The sequence below is a fragment of the Poecile atricapillus genome, chromosome 20 (genome assembly GCF_030490865.1).
Source record: "Poecile atricapillus isolate bPoeAtr1 chromosome 20, bPoeAtr1.hap1, whole genome shotgun sequence".
In the NCBI taxonomy this organism is placed as follows: Eukaryota; Metazoa; Chordata; class Aves; order Passeriformes; family Paridae; genus Poecile; species Poecile atricapillus.
Window position 1 is genome coordinate 6,824,869 of NC_081268.1, and position 18,519 is coordinate 6,843,387.

General features: G+C 47.0%; 1 protein-coding gene across 1 annotated transcript in view; it reads right to left on the bottom strand.

Annotated features, from left to right (window-relative positions):
* The window catches only part of LOC131586732 (collagen alpha-1(XXVII) chain-like), a 138,013-nt gene that overhangs the window by 100,051 nt on the left and 19,443 nt on the right, over nt 1-18,519 (bottom strand). Inside the window, exons 4-6 of the mRNA XM_058853891.1 lie at nt 13,795-13,848; nt 5,983-6,036; nt 987-1,040 (exon numbers count right to left, since the gene is read on the bottom strand). Of these exons, the coding sequence (XP_058709874.1) occupies nt 987-1,040; nt 5,983-6,036; nt 13,795-13,848 (162 nt within the window). The remainder of the gene's footprint in view (nt 1-986; nt 1,041-5,982; nt 6,037-13,794; nt 13,849-18,519) is intronic.

The window sequence follows — 18,519 nt, forward strand, 5'->3', positions numbered from 1 at the left end:
ATGATGCCACTCCAGTATGGTGTACCAGAAATTTCAAAAGACATCTCATGGTGTTAAGTTAAAGCCTTATTTCAGGCCAAGCCTTCTGAATGTTTTCTAGCATCACCTTCATGGAGGCATCTGGTGTCAAATGAAAGACCCAAGCTCCTTATGGCTGATGCTTTCTATGAGCTGTGCATTTATAGCAAGGTTTATGGTGAGAGGAAGAGAACCAGGCTTCTGCCCTGGCCACGAGTTTCCAAGGATTGTGCAGGCATCACTGAAAGAGCTAACTGGGGTAGATGATGTGGAGCCCTGATTGCCCTACTGTTCATTTCTAGAATTCTGTGAGGGCTTGTTGCCTCAGTAAAAATCACCCAGGGGCGAAACAGCAAAAATGGGAGTTGTAACTTACTGAAAGGAATTAGCAGAACACTGAGCCTAAAAACTGCTAGACACAGAAAGAAGCTTTCCTTCCCAGCTGGGTGCTTCGTGTTGGTTTGAGCAGCCCTTGGTGGAAGCCCCTCAGTGAGATCCATAACTTAGAAGTCTCCACCAAGAAATTCTACCCTGATGGGGCTGCAGCAGGAGGCAAACCCTTGTTCCTCAGCAAGAACATCCTTTCCTTGGCCTCCAAGGTTTTCATTCCTTACACTGAGATTGCCTCTTGCTGCAGCTGCATGCCCAGAGCGTGGCTGTACCTCAGATGTGCCACTTGAAACACTTGGCTGAAGTAGCCACGTGTCCATGGCAGCAGGGACTTCAGCTGGGCTGCAGGTTGTGGATAAACTGGAGAAACACTCAGACAACACCACCATGGCAGGTGGCACCCCAGTGCACTATGAGCACTGACAGCTCCCTCTCTTCAGTCCTGAATCCAAGATCTAAGCCTTATTTCTCAGTCCTAAGTCTACTTGAGCAGCTGGGATGCTTGTGGCTGCAGTACAGACCCGCTGTGTGTGTGCACACTTCTAAAAGCCCACCACGGCCTCGGGGTGACATCTCACCTTCTGCCCATTGCGAGCTTTTCCCGGTGACAGCCCAGGATCACCTTTCTGACCCTGAAATGAAAAACTTGCATTAGTGACACAATCCAAGGGCCCAGCCCACAGATGTGGTTCTGCTTTCACCAAGCCTCCAAATTAGAAAAACATTTTGTTTTATCCCAGTCTTCCCTGACATCCCAAATGTATTAAAGTGGCCTGGAATAGCTGTTTTGCTGGGGGTGGATTTGGTGAGTGATTGCTGCTACTAAAGAGTTGAGTTTTAAATAGTAGTTGACAGTATTCAATTGGCTAAAGAAAGGATGACTGGAAGAAAGCAATGTCAGGACTTTTGATACTTATTAGACCAGACAGCTGCGATTCCTTCCTTGTCTACAACTACCATCACAAAAATAATTACCAAGCCTATTACTGGAGCTGAACCATCCTTCTCGACAATTCACTAGATGCTGTTGCTTTTTTAACTGTGAGGAACAGATGAGACCACAGAGAAAGTTGTACTAATTAGACACCCCCAACAGGCAGAGCAATTGTGAGGCTCCCAGGCTGGCAGAGAGCGGCACACTTGACCTTAAGTGGCAGTATTCCTTATTTTCCTCCTTAACAACCGTGATGAGGGAAATTACTGTTTGAAGCTGTGATCTTCTGACAAACACAGGCTGGAATCTCAGCAGCATTTGATCATCTAATTCCAGCAGATTCCTTTGGAAATCCCACTTCAGATTCTCAAGAGGTGGAAAGGCAATGTGAGGACCTAACGGGGAGAGATGCAAGTAGAAAAATCTAGAAGAGATTGAAGTGTGCCAGCTTCTTTGGGTAGGGGAGAGATAAAGCTTAGCACACATCTCTTCTGGCACAGCCAAGATGGGTATCCCAGGATCAGTCACTATTTAACACCCCATGAATCATAAACAAGCCACAACCTCTGCGTGCCACATCAGCACAGGACAGCTGGGATCCCTAATTAATGTCTTGGAGGGAAGGGGAGACCCAGAAAAGAGCAATACTGGTTATTAACTGGCATTTCTCATGAGTAGCAAAGAGCTCTGGTCACAGCCAGCTGAGCTGCTTTTCTACACAGTACATTCCACGTGTGTTTCCCACCTTGCACTGGGTGTAATCCCCCATTCTCCTCCTCCTCCATCATCCACCGCAAGCTGCAAGACTCAGGAGTGAGACTGCTTGGCTCTGGACTGTAGGGAGCACTGCTGATCCAAGGCAGATGTATCTGCACAAATTCTGAATGAAGGCTGCCGGCTTTCCAAACAGTAAATGAAGTCATGCAGATAATCTTGCTTTGCATGCAGCTGTTATCAGGGCAATTCTCCCACTCCTTGAGCCTCAGAGCAGTCAGTGGGTGCTGCCACTGCTGGGAACAGATTAGAGCAGCCCTGGGTGTTCATTTCTACTCTGCAAAATTAATTTACTGCAGCAGGTAAACACCCACCACTTTCCCTGATTCTTCCCATGTGCTCCATGCAATGACTTTGAGACATGGAAAAGAACTTGTGTTTTCTCCTGGGAAGCTGCAGATCACATTAACCAAGTCTCTGCTTTGTACTGGTTCTGTGTTCAGCACTGCTGAGACCATCACACAGGTGGAGAACTCAGCCACAAGCAGGATCACATGTCCCCAAGATCAGGCAATGGGACCAGCTGGATGTGAGGGCTGAAATTTTGGATTAATTGCTTTAGTCTTCTTACACAGCAACAGGAGAATTAACCTAAGTCTTGTCCATAACCAATCCAGAGCACCTTTCTCACAGGCTTCTCTCTTTCCCATCCTATCTTACTGAGAACACTTCTTCCTCTTGTAAAGGAAGAAATTGTTTTCTTCTGGGATTTTTTCCTACCTGGGAGAAGTCTAGAGCTGTGCAATTTAAACATCTCAGTTTTGCAACCCCACTAATACTATTTTAAACATCAGTGAGACAAACTGATGAGCTAGCTTGGAGAGAAAAATCATTCACTAAAATGAAAATTCAATATTTTTCAAGTGCTTTAAGAAGAGATTTATCCAGAGCATCAAATCATCCTAATACCTGATGTCAAAAGCCTCCAGGTGAGAGATCCAAACCCAACTCTTGCAATGGCTTTTGAAAACACACCTTGTCTGACCATCTTCCCCATCCCAAATGCTTTTAGGGCATCCTGAGAGCTACATCCAGTGGTTAGCAAAAACCCCCTGCAGCTTTCAGGTGACAGAGCCAGTCAGGACCCCAGCCCAGCCTGTGGCTACAGCTGCTGCAGAGGTTATCTGCAATGATCAGTCTCTGCCAACCAGATGCAATTTTACAGCTGCCAAGGACAGCAGGCAGAATGCAGAAAGCATCAAGAATCCCCCTTTAAGAAGTTTCACATCATGAATTGCTGAGCTAAGCACCATAGGCCAAATTCCCAGGTGGCACAAGCAGGTGTAATGCCACTGGAGTCAGTGGAACCATGCCCAAGCAGATCAGCAGGATTTTGGCTCAAGAGCTACAAACAGCTCTGTGCAAAAGATCAGCTTCCTAAGTCCAGGGAATTACAAGTGCTCAGCTCCAGTGGTGAGAATAAAGTGGGCTCTGCACAGGGTTGACTGTGAAATGCAGAAACACAGCTAAAACACTCCAGCCAGGCAGGAGAGACAGAGAAACACCCAGAGCCTGCAGTGCCACAGCACAGCCCTTGCACAGAGCTGCCCGACCTTACAAGGGCTCTGCTTCAGCTGATAAAAATTACATTCAGCTGATAAAAAATATGCTCCTGGGTCCCCTCTTAAGTGACAATGACTTGGTGTTAGTCATGGTTTCCAGGCTGTATCTATCTGGGAAACTTCAATTTCCTTTCTTAGATTGCTTGTTTTTTTTCTGTGGCATTAACTGCTATCTAAGGCAGACCAAGCCCAGCAGCCACTCGACGGCTCTCAGCAAGAGAAGCTCCACTTGGAGCTGCCTTGCCCTGTTGTGGAGGCTGAGCTTTCACAAATCCTTAATTTCTGCCATGTGCTGGGTCTGTTAAGAAGATTCCCACCTCTGAAAGTGTCCAAGGCCAGGTTGGATGGAGCTCTGAGTGACCTGGGCTGTCCCTGCCCATGGCAGGGGGCTGGAGTGAGATGAGATTTCAGGTTCAAACCCAAACCATTCTTTGATGATCTTATGATGAAGGCATCTGTTCCCAGGTGAAGTTTTACAGTTAAAACACAAGGGGGTGAAAACCACTTTTTGGGGCAAAGTCCATTTTCTGTGACCGCTGTAACACCAGAGAATTGAAGGGAAGGACGGGAGTCAAAACTCTGGCATCTGATGCACACCTTCCAAAGAGCATTTCTGAGGCAGAGATGATGTCACCACGGCTCACCAGGCTCTCCCTGCTAGAGGTGAACCTTCCCCATGGCCTGGGCTGAGCTCCAGCTCTCACATCCCATTGCAAACCTAATATTTCTTTTGACAAAGCACCGTGAACAGACCAATGCTGCAAATGGTGGCTGGACAAAATGAAAATATATCACAGAGCCTGATGACACCATATTTCTGCTGCAGACTTACAGCTCTCCATCCACTGAGACTTCCTGCTGCCAGACTGTGCACTGAGATGGAGGAAAAATGCTTATAGTAAGACTTAATTTCTATGAGGTGACCAACTGAATGTAGCTTTATAGCCAAATGATGATTTCTAACAAGTCATTAGACTGAAAGTGTTTAAAAAATATCCTGTAGCATAGAATCATAGTTTGACTCTACAGCTTGGACCAGGCTGGATTTGCAGGCCTGGAAGTTAGATAAAAGAAGTTTGATTTGACTTATAAAACTCAACAAGTGTGATCTGGAAGTCATTGATGGAGAATAAATGCAGAGCACTAAGATGTAGAACTTTTACAGGCTCACTTTTCAGGCCGTATGTGGAATTTAAACCAGCTGCTGTTCACCAGCATGTCTCCAGTGCCTAATTTTTAATCACATAGAGGCAGCATGCCAAGTTTCCAGAATCTTTTTCCCAGAGCATCAATAGTGCTCATAACATCTCTGCCTACTGATGAGATCATGAAAAGACAGAACTATTGCTCTCACCTTTCTCTATTTGGCTGAGCGTCCCTGGTACTGAAAATTTCTGCTAAGTATTGCCTCTGCAAACTCTGTTGTTCTTTAGTCCAACACAGATGTTATAAAATATAAACCTATTCCTTTGTAAACAATCATACCAAAGCAATCCAAACCAGTTTTCCAGGAACTGCAGTCTTTAGGTAACACAAAGCCTTATACACGGAATGAGCTGGGGATTAAAACACCTTTTGGAAGTGTTTTGCTGCACACTGGGTTAGGACCCCTCCAGAGCCACATCTGTGCTCAATCCCAGGCCAAGGGAGAGGGTCCAGCTGCAGGGGGTGACTCCCACCTCGCTGTGCCCCAGGAGGGAATGTGTGTGCAGGAGAAAAGGACAAAACACAGGGCCCCTGGCACTGCAGGAGGTGTGTGAGCCCTCCTGGGAGAGGTGAGGGCATCTAGGAGGAAGCCATGAGATCAGTTTGGGAGGACTGATGGAGCTCAGAGTTCCAAGAAACTCTGGAAAGGGAAAGACAGAGGAAGGAGTTTCAGGAGCAGGAAAGCAGAGGAAGATGCTGGGTGCTGCCAGTCACTCCTGCCACTGCCCAGACACAAAGGGAGAGGAGCAAGCTGCAAAATCCAGAGGAGAGAAATAAAAAAGCAAAGAAATTCAGAGCAGGTGGAGCTCTGGAGGAAGCACTCCACTGCCCTTAGCATAGCAGTTTGTGCCCTGGCACAGGATTCTCATTTGGCAGTCTGAAATTCAGGAGAATCAAGGATGGAGGCACAGAGCAGGGTCTGGCACAGGAAAAGGCCTCAGCTGTGCTGCTGGAGAGCCCCTGTGAGAGCAGGAGGCAGGGAGAGATGGCTTCAGTTACTGTCCTTTTGTCCAGAGCAGGAGGAAAGGAAGCTGTCCTTCCCCCAGGATGTCCTGTGGGATGGGGAGGTGAAAGCTCCTCGCACCAGCTCATACTTACTTTCAGTCCTGGGGGGCCAGGTGAGCCGGGGTTTCCATGGGGACCTGGAGGACCCTAAAACACACAACAAACACAAAACAGAGTCAGAAGAAGATGGGGGGAATCTGCATGAATCCTGGAGCAGCCAAAAGCCTCTGGCTGGGCTGTGCCAGACTTCAGCCCCAGAGCCCTGGGGTGCCCTGGCAGGGGATGGTGGCACTGGGACCCTCCTGGCACCCACGGAGGGAAACTCAGCTGTGGGTTCCCACCAGGCTCTGCGGAAGGGGATGTGTGTCTGTCACCACAGGACATGTCATGACACTGAGATAATTTGGGTAAACCAAACATTCCACAGGTCAGGGGAGTCCAAGCTGCAGCAGAAGGGGATGGAAGCAGGCAGAGGGGAGCGGAAGTGTGCGGGGGTGTTAACTACTTTTTTTTTTTTTTTTTTTTGCTTAGAATTGAAGAGAACAGAAGTAATTACTAAAGGAAAATTGTTCAGTTCTTTGGGGTCAAGTCATTTTCCCTACAAGCCAACCGGATTTTTGCCTTTAGAGGCTGGAAAGAAAATGGATAATCAGAGAGCAAAACAGTAGGAATAGCAGTAAGTCCCTGTAAACCCTTTAAACCCATATTTCACATAGTTAAATCTTTTTTTTCCTTAGTTCTCACAAGCCAGTGACACTGTCAGAGTATCTACCTCAAATCACATACACCAGTATCTCATTTTACATCATATTTTAAAAGCACCCTGCATATTTTCCGAAGACTATTTAAGGAGTTATCTGGAATAAGCAGCTAAGAATAGTTTATGCCTGGATTATACACAGCACAGAAGATCTGCTAACCTTTCAGGCAGAGTAATAACAATTCTAAGTCCTCTTGAACACGTTCCTGGGAGATGAAACAACCTGAAAATTCAACTCCAAGAATTCTGCCAAGAACGTGTGAGAGCTCTACACTACCATGAGGAGGTCTTTATGTACCCTCAGGTTAGGGGAGTACAGGCAAGGGGATAAAAAACCACTCAGCAAGATGTAGGATTTTCAATGAACATTTTGGGGCCAAAATCTTCAGGGTCTGATTTCCGAGGAAAATCACTGCAGCTCAACATGCCACTGCCAACCAAGTTCAGTGCCCTTGCTGTCTTCCTAGAGAATATCAGTGCACTGATCTCTATTCAGTTTTGTTTTTACTGTATTTTAATAGAAAATAATGCCTTTTTAAATTGCATCTTGTGGTACAGACAGTTGCTGAATGCTCAGTGATATTTTGCAACATGCTGCTCTTCTGCAAGAGGCTGCTTAATTAAAATATTGAGACTGAACTTTTCAAATGGCAGATTTTACCTAAATTAACATCCCATTCTTAAACTCCTTGCAAATTTTCAGCCTGAACCCAAATACATTTATTGCCCCATTCTTAATTTCCTTCCAAATTTTCACCTAATATTCTCCTGTTTGGCCTGTCTGTGAATTTCCAGTGAAACTGAAAGAGCTTTAATTAAAATTAAGGTGCTTGAGTATCAGCTTCTCACTTGAAAACCCATACAGCTGCTGTAGCCAGAGCACCTGGACACTGAGGAATCTTAAATAAATTCATCTTCCCAGCAAAACCTGTCCACCTTTTTGGGTGGAACACTGAAACAGAGACCGAATGTGCTGCTTAAGATAATTCAATAAGTCTGTGGTGGCAAAAATGCTTCAGCCCAAGTCTTTCAAGTCTCAGATATGCAGGAAAATGAATAATAAGTGACACAAATCAGGCCAGCAAAGTCTCTATAAAAGATGAGTACCTAAAAAGCTTTTACACATAAGCAATAATTGAGGTAGCTCTGAACAGAGTTCATAAATCCAGCCTGCTGCTGGATTTGAGGAGGGAATTCAGCTGTAATTCAACTTTGGAGTGAGGCAGCTTGGCCCAAAGCCCACAGCAGTGCAGTCATTTGAAGTTTGTGCTCCACCACAGCCCAGGGCAAGCTTACAGCAGTGTCAGGCTGGAGGGAGCAGCTCGGTGTGGGGTGACTCCCAGATGAAAGTGATGGTTTCCAGGAGGAAACCTGGAACGTGGGAAGCTCAGCTGCCAATCCAGAGCCCTGGATAAGAGACTAATCACACACCCAGCAAAATCTGGTGCAGGTTCTTCCAGAGTAAACCCAAGCACAGCAACAAAATCTTAAAAAGCCTTAACCAGATGGAGGGGAGAAGGGAGGAAGAATCCAGTCACAGTTTCTAGTGATTAAAAGTGTGATTATGAAAACAGAGACTCTTGAGATAAAACAGAGCCTTCACCACTGAGTTCAATGAGTCTGACAGAGTGCATCCAGTGTAATCCAGGCAAAGGAGGGCCAGAGACTCATCCTGTCCCTGAAGACCCATGTGGTCTTATCCTGGTGATGAAATGATAGTGGGAAGTCCAGTCTGGCATGAAGGAAACTGCTGTGACCAGTTCTGGAGCTTGTGTTAAGACATCTGAAACCGCTCTGGCAACTGTGGAGAGAAAAGGGTGTAGTCTGCCAGCAGTCCAAAAAATTGTAAAAAATAATTGATCTCGATGTGTTCCAACATGGTGAGTCCTGAATCTGGGATTCCACCCACATTCTTGGCAGAGGAGGACGATGCTGTGTGGTACAGCTAGATGGGCTGAGTAACAAAAAGCACAGGATAGCAGCTGCCTCAGGAGCTGTCAGCAACAGCTAATTGCTATATTGGATTAATTCAATTTACCACTCCCACCTAGAAATTTGGATTCTTCCAAATATATTTATCATCAATACATTGGTTTTGCTTCTCTTATCTACACCCAGGGTAGCACAATGCTGAGACCACTAAATGAAAAAATCCCAGTGCATGTGCCACTATTTGCTCTGGTGCTCATTTGCCCACCTTTTGGTTTCCTACATCTTCTGGAGCAATCCAATCTAGCAGCAGGCAGACTTGCATCTCTGAAACCTTCCAAGCCTTGTACCAGAAACCCCATGGAAAATTTTACCATGGGACAGCAGCAGCCCGAGGCTGCCCCGTGGCACGGAGACAGAACAATCCCTGAATGTGTTCTCCAAGTGAGGAGGGGTTCCCCCTCTCCCTGGAATGCCTTCTGCATGAACGATGCTGCTTGAGAATGACACTGAGCCACCCAGTTCAGCTTGGGGATGCCTGGAGATGGGACCCTGCTCACAGAAGCGCTTTTATGCCTGGTGGTTCACAGCCCACAAAAATTAACAAAAGTATAACTGTGCATTTTCCCCCCACAACCCTCCAGCATTCACAGAGAAGGGGAAAAAAAATCCTCCCAACTCCTGCTAAATGCTAGATAGCTCCAGTCAGAGGAATGACCGCTCATTTGAAACTCATTATGTCTTGGGGTTTCACTGAGTAAAGCAACTTTTTCTGCTTCTGACCTACAGATCCCACTGTGACCTCTGGCTTGCTGAAAAAGAGCTAAATATTTGAAGTGAAGCCAAACAAACTGTTTCTTTAAACACTTTTCAGAAATTGGAAAATCTTCCTAATGGAATGAGGATACTGGGGAATCTCCACAGCTGACTGAGCTGCTTGTTTCAGGAGGGAAGCCCTGCATTTTGAAGGAAAGGGAGATTTTTTCCAACCACAGACCAAATGTAACAGGGACATGTTACACTGGGACCTCCCAGTCTTTCAAGCTGCTGTGGTTCACAGGAGGATGGCAAGTGCATCCTGAAGCATCAGGGAGTGCACATGTGTATTCCTTTCACCCATCCATTTGGATTTCCCCCCTGGTGTCTCAGAGTTTAAATAAACCAAGAGCAATTCCAGCATGTCAGGTTTGTTATTGCTGGTCCTGCCTCTGACATGTTCTGTGGATGAAACACTTCTTGTAGCTGTGTCTGCTCACCTGCCAGAGGAGTGACTTCCAGTGGGACCTGGCTTCCTCAATTATTTCAGTGTTTTGGAAAATTTGACTGTTGCTCTTTTCTTGCTGTCCTGAGGGCTGAGCAAACAACCAAGGCCAGGTTGTTCAGGGCTTGGAGCAGCCTGGTCTAGTGGAAGGTTCCCTGCCCATGGTGTCAGTTTGGAACAAGATGAATTTTAAGGTCCCTTTCAACCCAAAACCATCCCATGGACTCCTGTCTGGCATGTACCTGAGACTTGCTGTTTCCTTCATGCAGAGGCAAAACAGGTGACTGGATTTTTGCACAGCCTCATCTGGAAGGCAGAGTTTAAGACCGAGTGCCACTCCTCACAGCACTTTTCTGCAGCCCTGCACAAGCTGTGGGTACTTTGCTGGTCAAACTACACCAGGGGAATGAGCCACAATTGGTGGTGGCTGCAGATGTGCTGTCCAAAGCCCCTCGTGCAGACAGCACTGGGTGAAGCTCACAGAGCCTGGGTTGAGGCAGGAACAAGCTACAGTGGTGAAGGAATTATTGCTCCAGTGAGAGCCCTTTGTTGACAGCTCCTTGCAGAGCTTGTTGGCACATCCCTGAGAGCAAATCCCAGCCTCTGCCTCCCTGGGAGACCCTGATGCTTGAAGAAATGCAAAGGTCAGAAAGAAAAGCTCAACACACACGGCTTGCACAGAACTGGGGGTGTCACCCTGTGCACCCCCAGTGCCACCACTCACGCTTTGCACCACGGAAAAGCCATCCCGTGACCTGCCTGCAATTTCACATCATATAAAGCCGGGAAAATCCTTCCTTGCTCCCTTAGATCTTACACAGACACTTGTTCAGGCACACAGCACATTTATGCAAGAACAAACTGTGTGGACAGACCTTTTCTTACGTCTCAAATTCTTTAATGCAGACATGAAAGCTGAAAACCATCCTAACTGGATATGGACAGAGAAACCCTTCCATCTACAGCACTATCTCTAGAGATTGGAGAGCTCCTGAGATAGTGTTATTAGCCATTCCTATTGCAATTTTAAACTCATTTCTCTTGCAGTCCCTCAGGAAATAATGAGAAGAAGAAACACCCAGTTTTCACTTGTTATGAAAATTTGCTTTCATAGCTGCAGAAAGCAGAGCACAGGAATAGCCTGAATCTGTCTCAGCTGGCCCCTGCTGCTGGAGTGATAGGGTGTACAACAAATTCCATGCTCCTGGAGTGGGGACTGGCTTTTAAAAATGGAGAGACTGTAATTTTCAACAAGACTACCACACTATCCACACTGCTACCCTGCCTTGAATTGCCTCTGATTGCCCTTGAATGTTGAGATATGTTCTAATCAGAGCCTCTCCCATGCTGTTACAGAGTCTGGGATGTGTTTTTGCAAAGCAGGTGGCATTGCCTACATGGAAGAGCCACCCTCAGACTACACAGGCAGGTCTGGTGATACTCATCTGCTGAAAACCAGATCCATGGGAGCAGCCAGATTTTCTTACAAACTCTCACCCTCCACAGTCTCACTCTCAAGGCAAAGGCTAATCAGAGATTTTATTTTCATCCTGACCAATATGGGAGGAACAAAGGGAGGAGGCAATATGGGGTGGAAATTCTGCACTACTCATCAACATGAGGCAACTTCACAGCTACAGAAAGGCACAAATCAAATGCTGCTAGTGGATTTTCAAATGTGCCAGGCAACTGTTATAAGCATTAATAACATAGAAATTAAACAAGTTACAACAAGGGCAATTAATTTCATGCATAAATTGCACTGGTGACAAAAAGATCCTTCCTTTCCTCTGCATCCAGCACTGCAAAGTTGCCTGCAATGCCCACCTCTCCTCTGGAGCTCCAAACTTGGGCTGTAGCCCGATGGGACACCTCATGGCTTATCCACGGGCTGGTGCAAGAACTCTGCAGCTGCTTTTTTGGAGGATCAGGTTAGGAGAGGTAGAACATGACCCCTGATATCTTGCACATTTATTTTTAAGTTTTTCAAGCACAGCAAAAGCAAAAGATGCAAGAATTCCCCTAAGCCTGTCTTAGTTCCTGGCAGCTCCACTTTCCAATGAAATCCCTAAACCCCAAAGAGACACAAGAAAAAATTACCAGAAGAAACACATCCCAAAGTCAAAACAATTTAGGCACAGAGAAGTCCTGTCTCCAGTGCTCCAGGCCAGACATTCATAGAGTGACCCTTCTGCCCCCTCCCAAAATTAGCACAGCCTCTTTGTAGAGGTCTGAGCCAAGCCAGGCTCAGCTGTGCTGAGCACTTCCTAACTGGGAACTCTTTCCTGGACCAATTCTCAGCACCTCTGGCAGGGACTGAGCTCAGAAACCCTCTGTTGCTTATTGTCTTTCAGAGGAGCATCTTAAATATAGGATGGAGCATGCCACAGCTGGGGAATAACAGACAATTGTGACACAGCTTCCACGATGCTATTTCCTTCAGAAGAAACTCAGGTGGAATGGGGATGTAGAGCTGAAATTTGGCCACTCATACAGCAGGCAGGGGATGCAGCTGGGCACTCCAGACCTGGAATTTAGTTTGCAAACCACAGGATTGCCAGAAGTAACCCCAAACACCCCTCAAAAGCAATGAGCTGGGGTAGGAACCAATTTCCAGCTTTAATGGAGCAATCTACTGATGTGGGAGATGCTTGGGCACTTGTGACAGAAGATATCAGGGCTGATGCTTCACTAAAAAACTTCTCTAAAACGGAACAGTTTGTCCCATCCATAAACAAGAGCCTGGTGCTGCCTAACCCTGCTCACTTACAGCCCAAATCAGCTTTCAGGGCTGTTCACACAGGCCCAGGCTCCAGGGGTGCTGCAGACCTGCATTTTCCTGTTGGAGAAAGGAGCTGAGTTTATTTTTGCTGGTTACTGTGAGATCTCACAGGAGTGTAACAAGTGTCCTGGGGGAATGCCGAGCCTCCCAGCTCTCAGCCTCTTGCTTGTTCTTTAAAGACATTACACGGGGGTTGAGTTTTAGCCAAGTATGTGTGAGGAAATCTCCCTCTGCTGCCAGGCCAGGATGCTGCCTGGATCACAGATCCAAATATTCCCTGCTTCCAGCCTCAGAGGCTCACACCTTTGGATTCCCAGCCCACACCAGTGCAGGGCTGAGGGAAGGGGCTCCATGGCTGTACCCTGTGGGACAGCACTGTGCTCCCAGGAAAAGAGCAGTGTGCTCCCAGGAAAAGAGCAGTGTGCTGCCAGGAGAACAGTGCCAGCACTTTGCTGTATCCAGGTCAGGCACACTGCCCAGCCCTGGGAGAGCTAGGCCAGCGCAGAAGGTTTTTCTCACAGCTAGCTGCAGCACTCAACTCCAGATGTTTCCTCAGCACAGCACTCAGTGTTCAAAGATCTGCATCAGAATTTCATTTGGGGAGGAAGAAGTTCTGCGAGAGCCATTGCAAATTCCTGAGCAGATAAGGCATTCTGCTTTAAAGCTTGATAAGGAGTCAGAGAGCAGGTCTCAGTCTGGGGAACAAAAAACCTCATCTGTGTGTGTGTTGTGTCCTTGGTCCTGGACCATGGTCACACTGATGAAGGACCTTGAACTAAACAATTTGTCAAGCTGGGGAGAGCGAAGGGGAGTACAAAAAGCAGCCAAAGCTAATATTCAGCAGTGGGTTTGCAAGAAGGAACAGATACTGGAAACAAAATGAGACAGACAGATCTCATTCTTCTGACAGCCATTTGGAAACATCCATCCCCAGCCTTTGCCGATGCCAAACCTTAGCTCAGGGAGGCTGCAAATCACCAGTGTGGCCTCCTGAAAACCTCCAGCAGGGTATGAGAGAGAAGGAGACCAGATCTCAACAGAGAGGGGCCTGAAGAAACCATTACTCAGCCACAGGAACTACAACAGCCCTTGGAACCACAGGACAGGCAAATACAAATACAAATACAAATACAAATACAAATACAAATACATGGAAGTTTTTAAAGCACTTACTCGAGAACCTCTCTTGCCAGGGGGTCCTGGTAAGCCTGGCAGACCTGGTGGGCCCTAGAAAAACAAAAACAGGTTTTAGTGATGGTTCTAGAACAGGATGGTGCTCATCAATGCTTCACAGAGACCCATAACACAATCATTCGGAGAAGACATGGGGAGAAGGGCCAATCACAGCACCACAGCCAAAATCTCCCTTCAACTTATGCTATTACTAAAAAGGGATAAAAAGGGATAAAAAGCCACACACAAAAACATCTGCAGGAGCACGTATTTCCACGGAGTAGAGACAGAGCATCCCCATCTTTCTGCTGCAGCCTGCATTCCCAGGATCACAGCTGTGTCTCGTGCTTCCCCTCTCCTGGGCCTGTGCTGGATCACAGGGGTAACACAACTCTCCCAGCTTTGGGTTTTCCTGCTCTGTGTTAGCACCTTGGCAAGGGAAGCATTCTGTGTGTTCTAATCTCTATCAGCTGGACACGTGCAGCTCTTGGTATTGGAGGTTCCTACATGAGTTACAACATAATCTGTGATTATGTGTAACCTCAGCACTTCATATTTTAGAGCAGCAAGTTATGAAATGTAATAAAATTGGTGTCAATGCTGGAAATTCTTAAATATGGTTCTGTAGCAAAGGAAAGGTCGAGTAATACATGTCAGAGAAGTGGGGGCTCTTGGAAGAGGTAGGAACAAAGTGGAGATATTAGGAGCCCAGCTGTGCACTGATCTGAAACAGGTTAGGAAAAAATACTTAACCAATGAGGTTTGAACTCCTTTGAATTTGTTCATCTATTTATTCTTTTTTTTTCAATGGGCTCGAGAATTCAGATTTCTGAAGAGCCATCTGCAACTCCTAGTAACTCCTCAAAACTTCTTTTCCCCCAAGCCAAACATGTCTGACAAGAATAACTGTTAATTAAAGCGTCTCCCAGAGGATTTATATTCTGGTAGCTCACTACAAAAGACAAGTTTCCACTGCATTCAGTGGAGAGACACATCCAGAGCAGCCGGCTGAAGGCTCTTTGGAAGGCAGCCTGAGCTCTCTGACTGCATGGTGAGTGGGACAGCAGATCCAGGAGCAACATTCCACAGGGATGAAGGTGCAGTGCATGGAGCAGATGCAGGATGAGCCCCATGGCCACATCCTGGCCCTGCTCCCTTCCCACTGGGCCATCCCTGTGGGATCTCCTCCCTGCACGAAGCCACCGCCAGGCTGGTCCTGCTGCTCAGAGCTGCTCAGGCTGCTACTGCCCATCAGCAGGAGCAAAAAAGCTCATGATGTCTACTGCAGCTCCCAGGAGACATCAAGGGCATGATTCAGTAAGAAAAAAAATCAACCCAGGAGATCCCTACCCTAAATCTCGTTCCTTTTTCTCAGGAAAAGATTTTGGAAAGAGAAAGCTTGCCTGAACCATACAGGTAACTGATGGATAAATACTCCCCTGATATTTTACACCAGCCCTCCCCTAAAGCTGCACATTAAGTTGTATAAAAGTGATTTATTTTAAGAGCCAAACTTGGCACAGTAGAAAATAAAAAGTCAAGGAAGGCATAAGCAAAGCCCAGAGTCCTCTGCCCTATTAATTTATCATCACAACAAAAAAATGGTAAACAAGAAAAGGCCTGTTTTAATAGAGCCTACACAGCACAGAAGAGCTAATGTCCCTCCCTGTGACACACAGGGATGGACTTCTGTCACCATATGAGCCACTGCTGCTGCCCAGCCCTGCCTGCCCTGGAGATGTCCAGTCTCCATAGCGTGGGACATTTCATCTGACCCCTCTGCCAGCTGCTTATTGCTGGCTAACACAGTATTACTGCTCTTTGTATTAACAACCCTCATTGATACAGCTGACCCTCATTTTAGCAATATCCCAGTGTTTTAACCTGCCATTGTGCCAGCTCAGGGCCCCGTGCATAATGTAATTATACAGCTGTGCAAAGAGACACGTAATTGTAGGGGTTTTTAAAGCCTCGTGTATAATTGTGCTCCAGAATCCCAGCTTTTATTAAAAATATCCCCCTGCCCTCTTAGTTGGGATGATGACTATCAAACCACGAATCCAGTGCAACTGAGGCAGCAATGGTTTTAATAGGGTTTATCAGAGATTAATCCAAGTCCTTAATCTCTCCTCCACCAAAACCCATCCCCATTTACACCCTTAGAAGAAGTAAAAGAGGAGATGCAACTGTCTGAGCACGGTGTTCCCCGTGTACCAGAATTGAGGTGACCTTTTCCACCTTCCTGCTAACAGCAGCTGCAATTGTACTTGGCCACTTGAGCAAAAACCTTCTCCAAAAATGTGTGCTGCTCAGAACAGACTGAAGCTAACACAAAAATAAGGAGAGAGTTAATACCGGCACTGGAGTGGGAATACAGAGTTGAAAGAAAGGCTTCTAGCTGGAAAAGCACAGAGCAGTGCACAATTCAGGAGGCCCTGCCACTGTGCTTGGATTTGTCATCCCTTCAGACTTATTTTTGCCTTTCTTCGTGAGTAAGAGGGTAAGGTGACAGTGGGATGACTGGCTAAAAGGTGCCAGCCACTACAGGAACCGCAGAAGGTAAGAATGTGACCACTTCTAAATTTGAAGTCAAGGTGGAAGAGGGCTGGGGCAGTGGATGGACACAGGTAGTGGTGAGAAGTGACACAGCTTGAGGCCAGTTTTTACTTCTCCCCTTTCCCAGTTCCTTGGTAGCTGGGTTGGATGGGACATGGACTGTGCCTTCCCAGTGACTCATTTCCCCTGTGCCTCAGCATCACCCAGCCCACGTTCTCAGGCAAGAGCCCCACATCCACAAGTGGCTTTGCCTGGGGAGAGCAACGCTGAGATACACTCGGGGAAAATGTGCATCCGGAGAGGCAGACAGAGGAGAATGGGCCTGGATAGGGGCCCAGCTGCTCACAAATGATGGATGCAGTCCTGCTCCAGCACTGGGCTCCACAGGGAGAGCAGGAGATGTCTGTCAGCCAGGTACCCACACAGCCCCTGCCCTCACCAGAGACACCTCCACCCCCAGCTCAGGCCACACAGCCTGCAGCGACCTCTCCTCTGTCCCTTCAGGGCAGCCCTGGGGAATTCCCTCAGGAGCAGAGGGGAGTGCTCCAAGGGGCAGGAAGATTTCCTGCTGCTGGCAGGGCTGAGGACAGCAGTGCTGTGCCCCTGCCCTCCCACTGCAGGGACAGCAAAGCTGAGGCCTCCTGTGGCGAGCGACTGCTCCTGGCACCGCGGCTCTTGTCTCTCTGGCTCCTCGCCCGCTCCTCCTGCAAACTGATGGCAGAGAACACCCACCCTGTTATCACACAAAGCAAGATCACAGATCAAGGAGAAGCTCAGCAGCAGCAGATACTCTCTCTTCTGAAGCCAAACAGCTGAGCTGTTAACCAGCCCGAGCAGCTCCTGAAGCAGCTCATGGCAGCCACAATAAAGTTTAACCCTTCTCAGTTTCCCACGGTAGCATTAGCAATGATGACCGATCCCACCAGATGATTACAGGATTTATTCTAAGCTGCTGCTGGGAAACTTTCTGGTGCAAAAGGAACTTTTATTTTTTTTTTTTTAATCTCAGCTCTCTGAGCTTCAAATTGCAAATGGAAAATCAAACGAACTTGTCTGAAAGGAAAATACATCGGAGCCTGAGGATAAGGGAAATCTTGCCATTTCCTCTTGCTGCTAATTTATACCTCTGCCTCTCCCACACTGTGACCCCCCTCGCACTGCTTCCTCTGCCCACAGCAGTGCTGCAGGGAGCAAGGTGCCTTCTGAGCTCCAAACTCAGCAAGGCCAAACCTGCTGTGGAAGACTTGAATTAAAACACACTGAGTACAAGAATTGGTGCTGGAAATTGTGAAATGACTCCTGAATCAACTTGGTCAGATAGCAAAGGATTCCTCTAATTGTCTCCCCAGGGGTGAGTACTCAGCCTGGCAGCAAAGAGCTGAGATTTCCCAGGAAATTATTAAACTCATATTCTAGTGCATACTGACAGATGGACATATTTACTTTAGGGTCTTCCCAAGGTATTTCTACCCAGCCACTAGTAGCACAGTTCTCCTGTGTTCCAGAAAAGTATTTCAGAGTGCAAAACACTGCTAGGACTGAGGACAGAAGAGAGAACATTCTTCTTTCTCAGGTGCTAATGCCTCTGGTAAAAGTCAACTTAAAAAGGAGTTCAGAAAACACATCAAAAGCTTCTCCCCACATTGGCACCAAGTTCTGAGCAGTGAGTGACATTCCCCCTGCAGATAAAGGACCTGAACTGTTTTCTTCCAAGAAGAAAAGAAATATTCCTACAGGAAAAATGGCCACTGCCACAAATCTACCCTTTTAGCCTTGTATATCTGGGAAGCACCAGCAAGGAAGGACTGAACAGCTACAGGGACAGCACTGGAATACAAAATTCCCTGCTTGGGAGAATAGAAGAGAAGGAGAAAAACCCCTCATCTTCAACAGCCTGCCAACCTCTCGTCACCTTCCCATCATTGCCAGGCACTGCACGGCTTCAAAACCTGCCTAAAACAAAGCTAGAATTTTAGAGGGGAAAAAGCCCCCAGCACTTTGGTTACTTTCTTCTCCAAGGCAGGCTTATCGTATTAAAATTTGGACACGTCTGGGTTTCAACCAGTCTAAAAACAAAAAGCCTTCATAATTCTGGCAGGAGCTGAGCTGCTGGTGGAGAGCCAGCCTTGTAACACGATTTCCTCGCTAGGCACAGATGTTTGCTCTGGG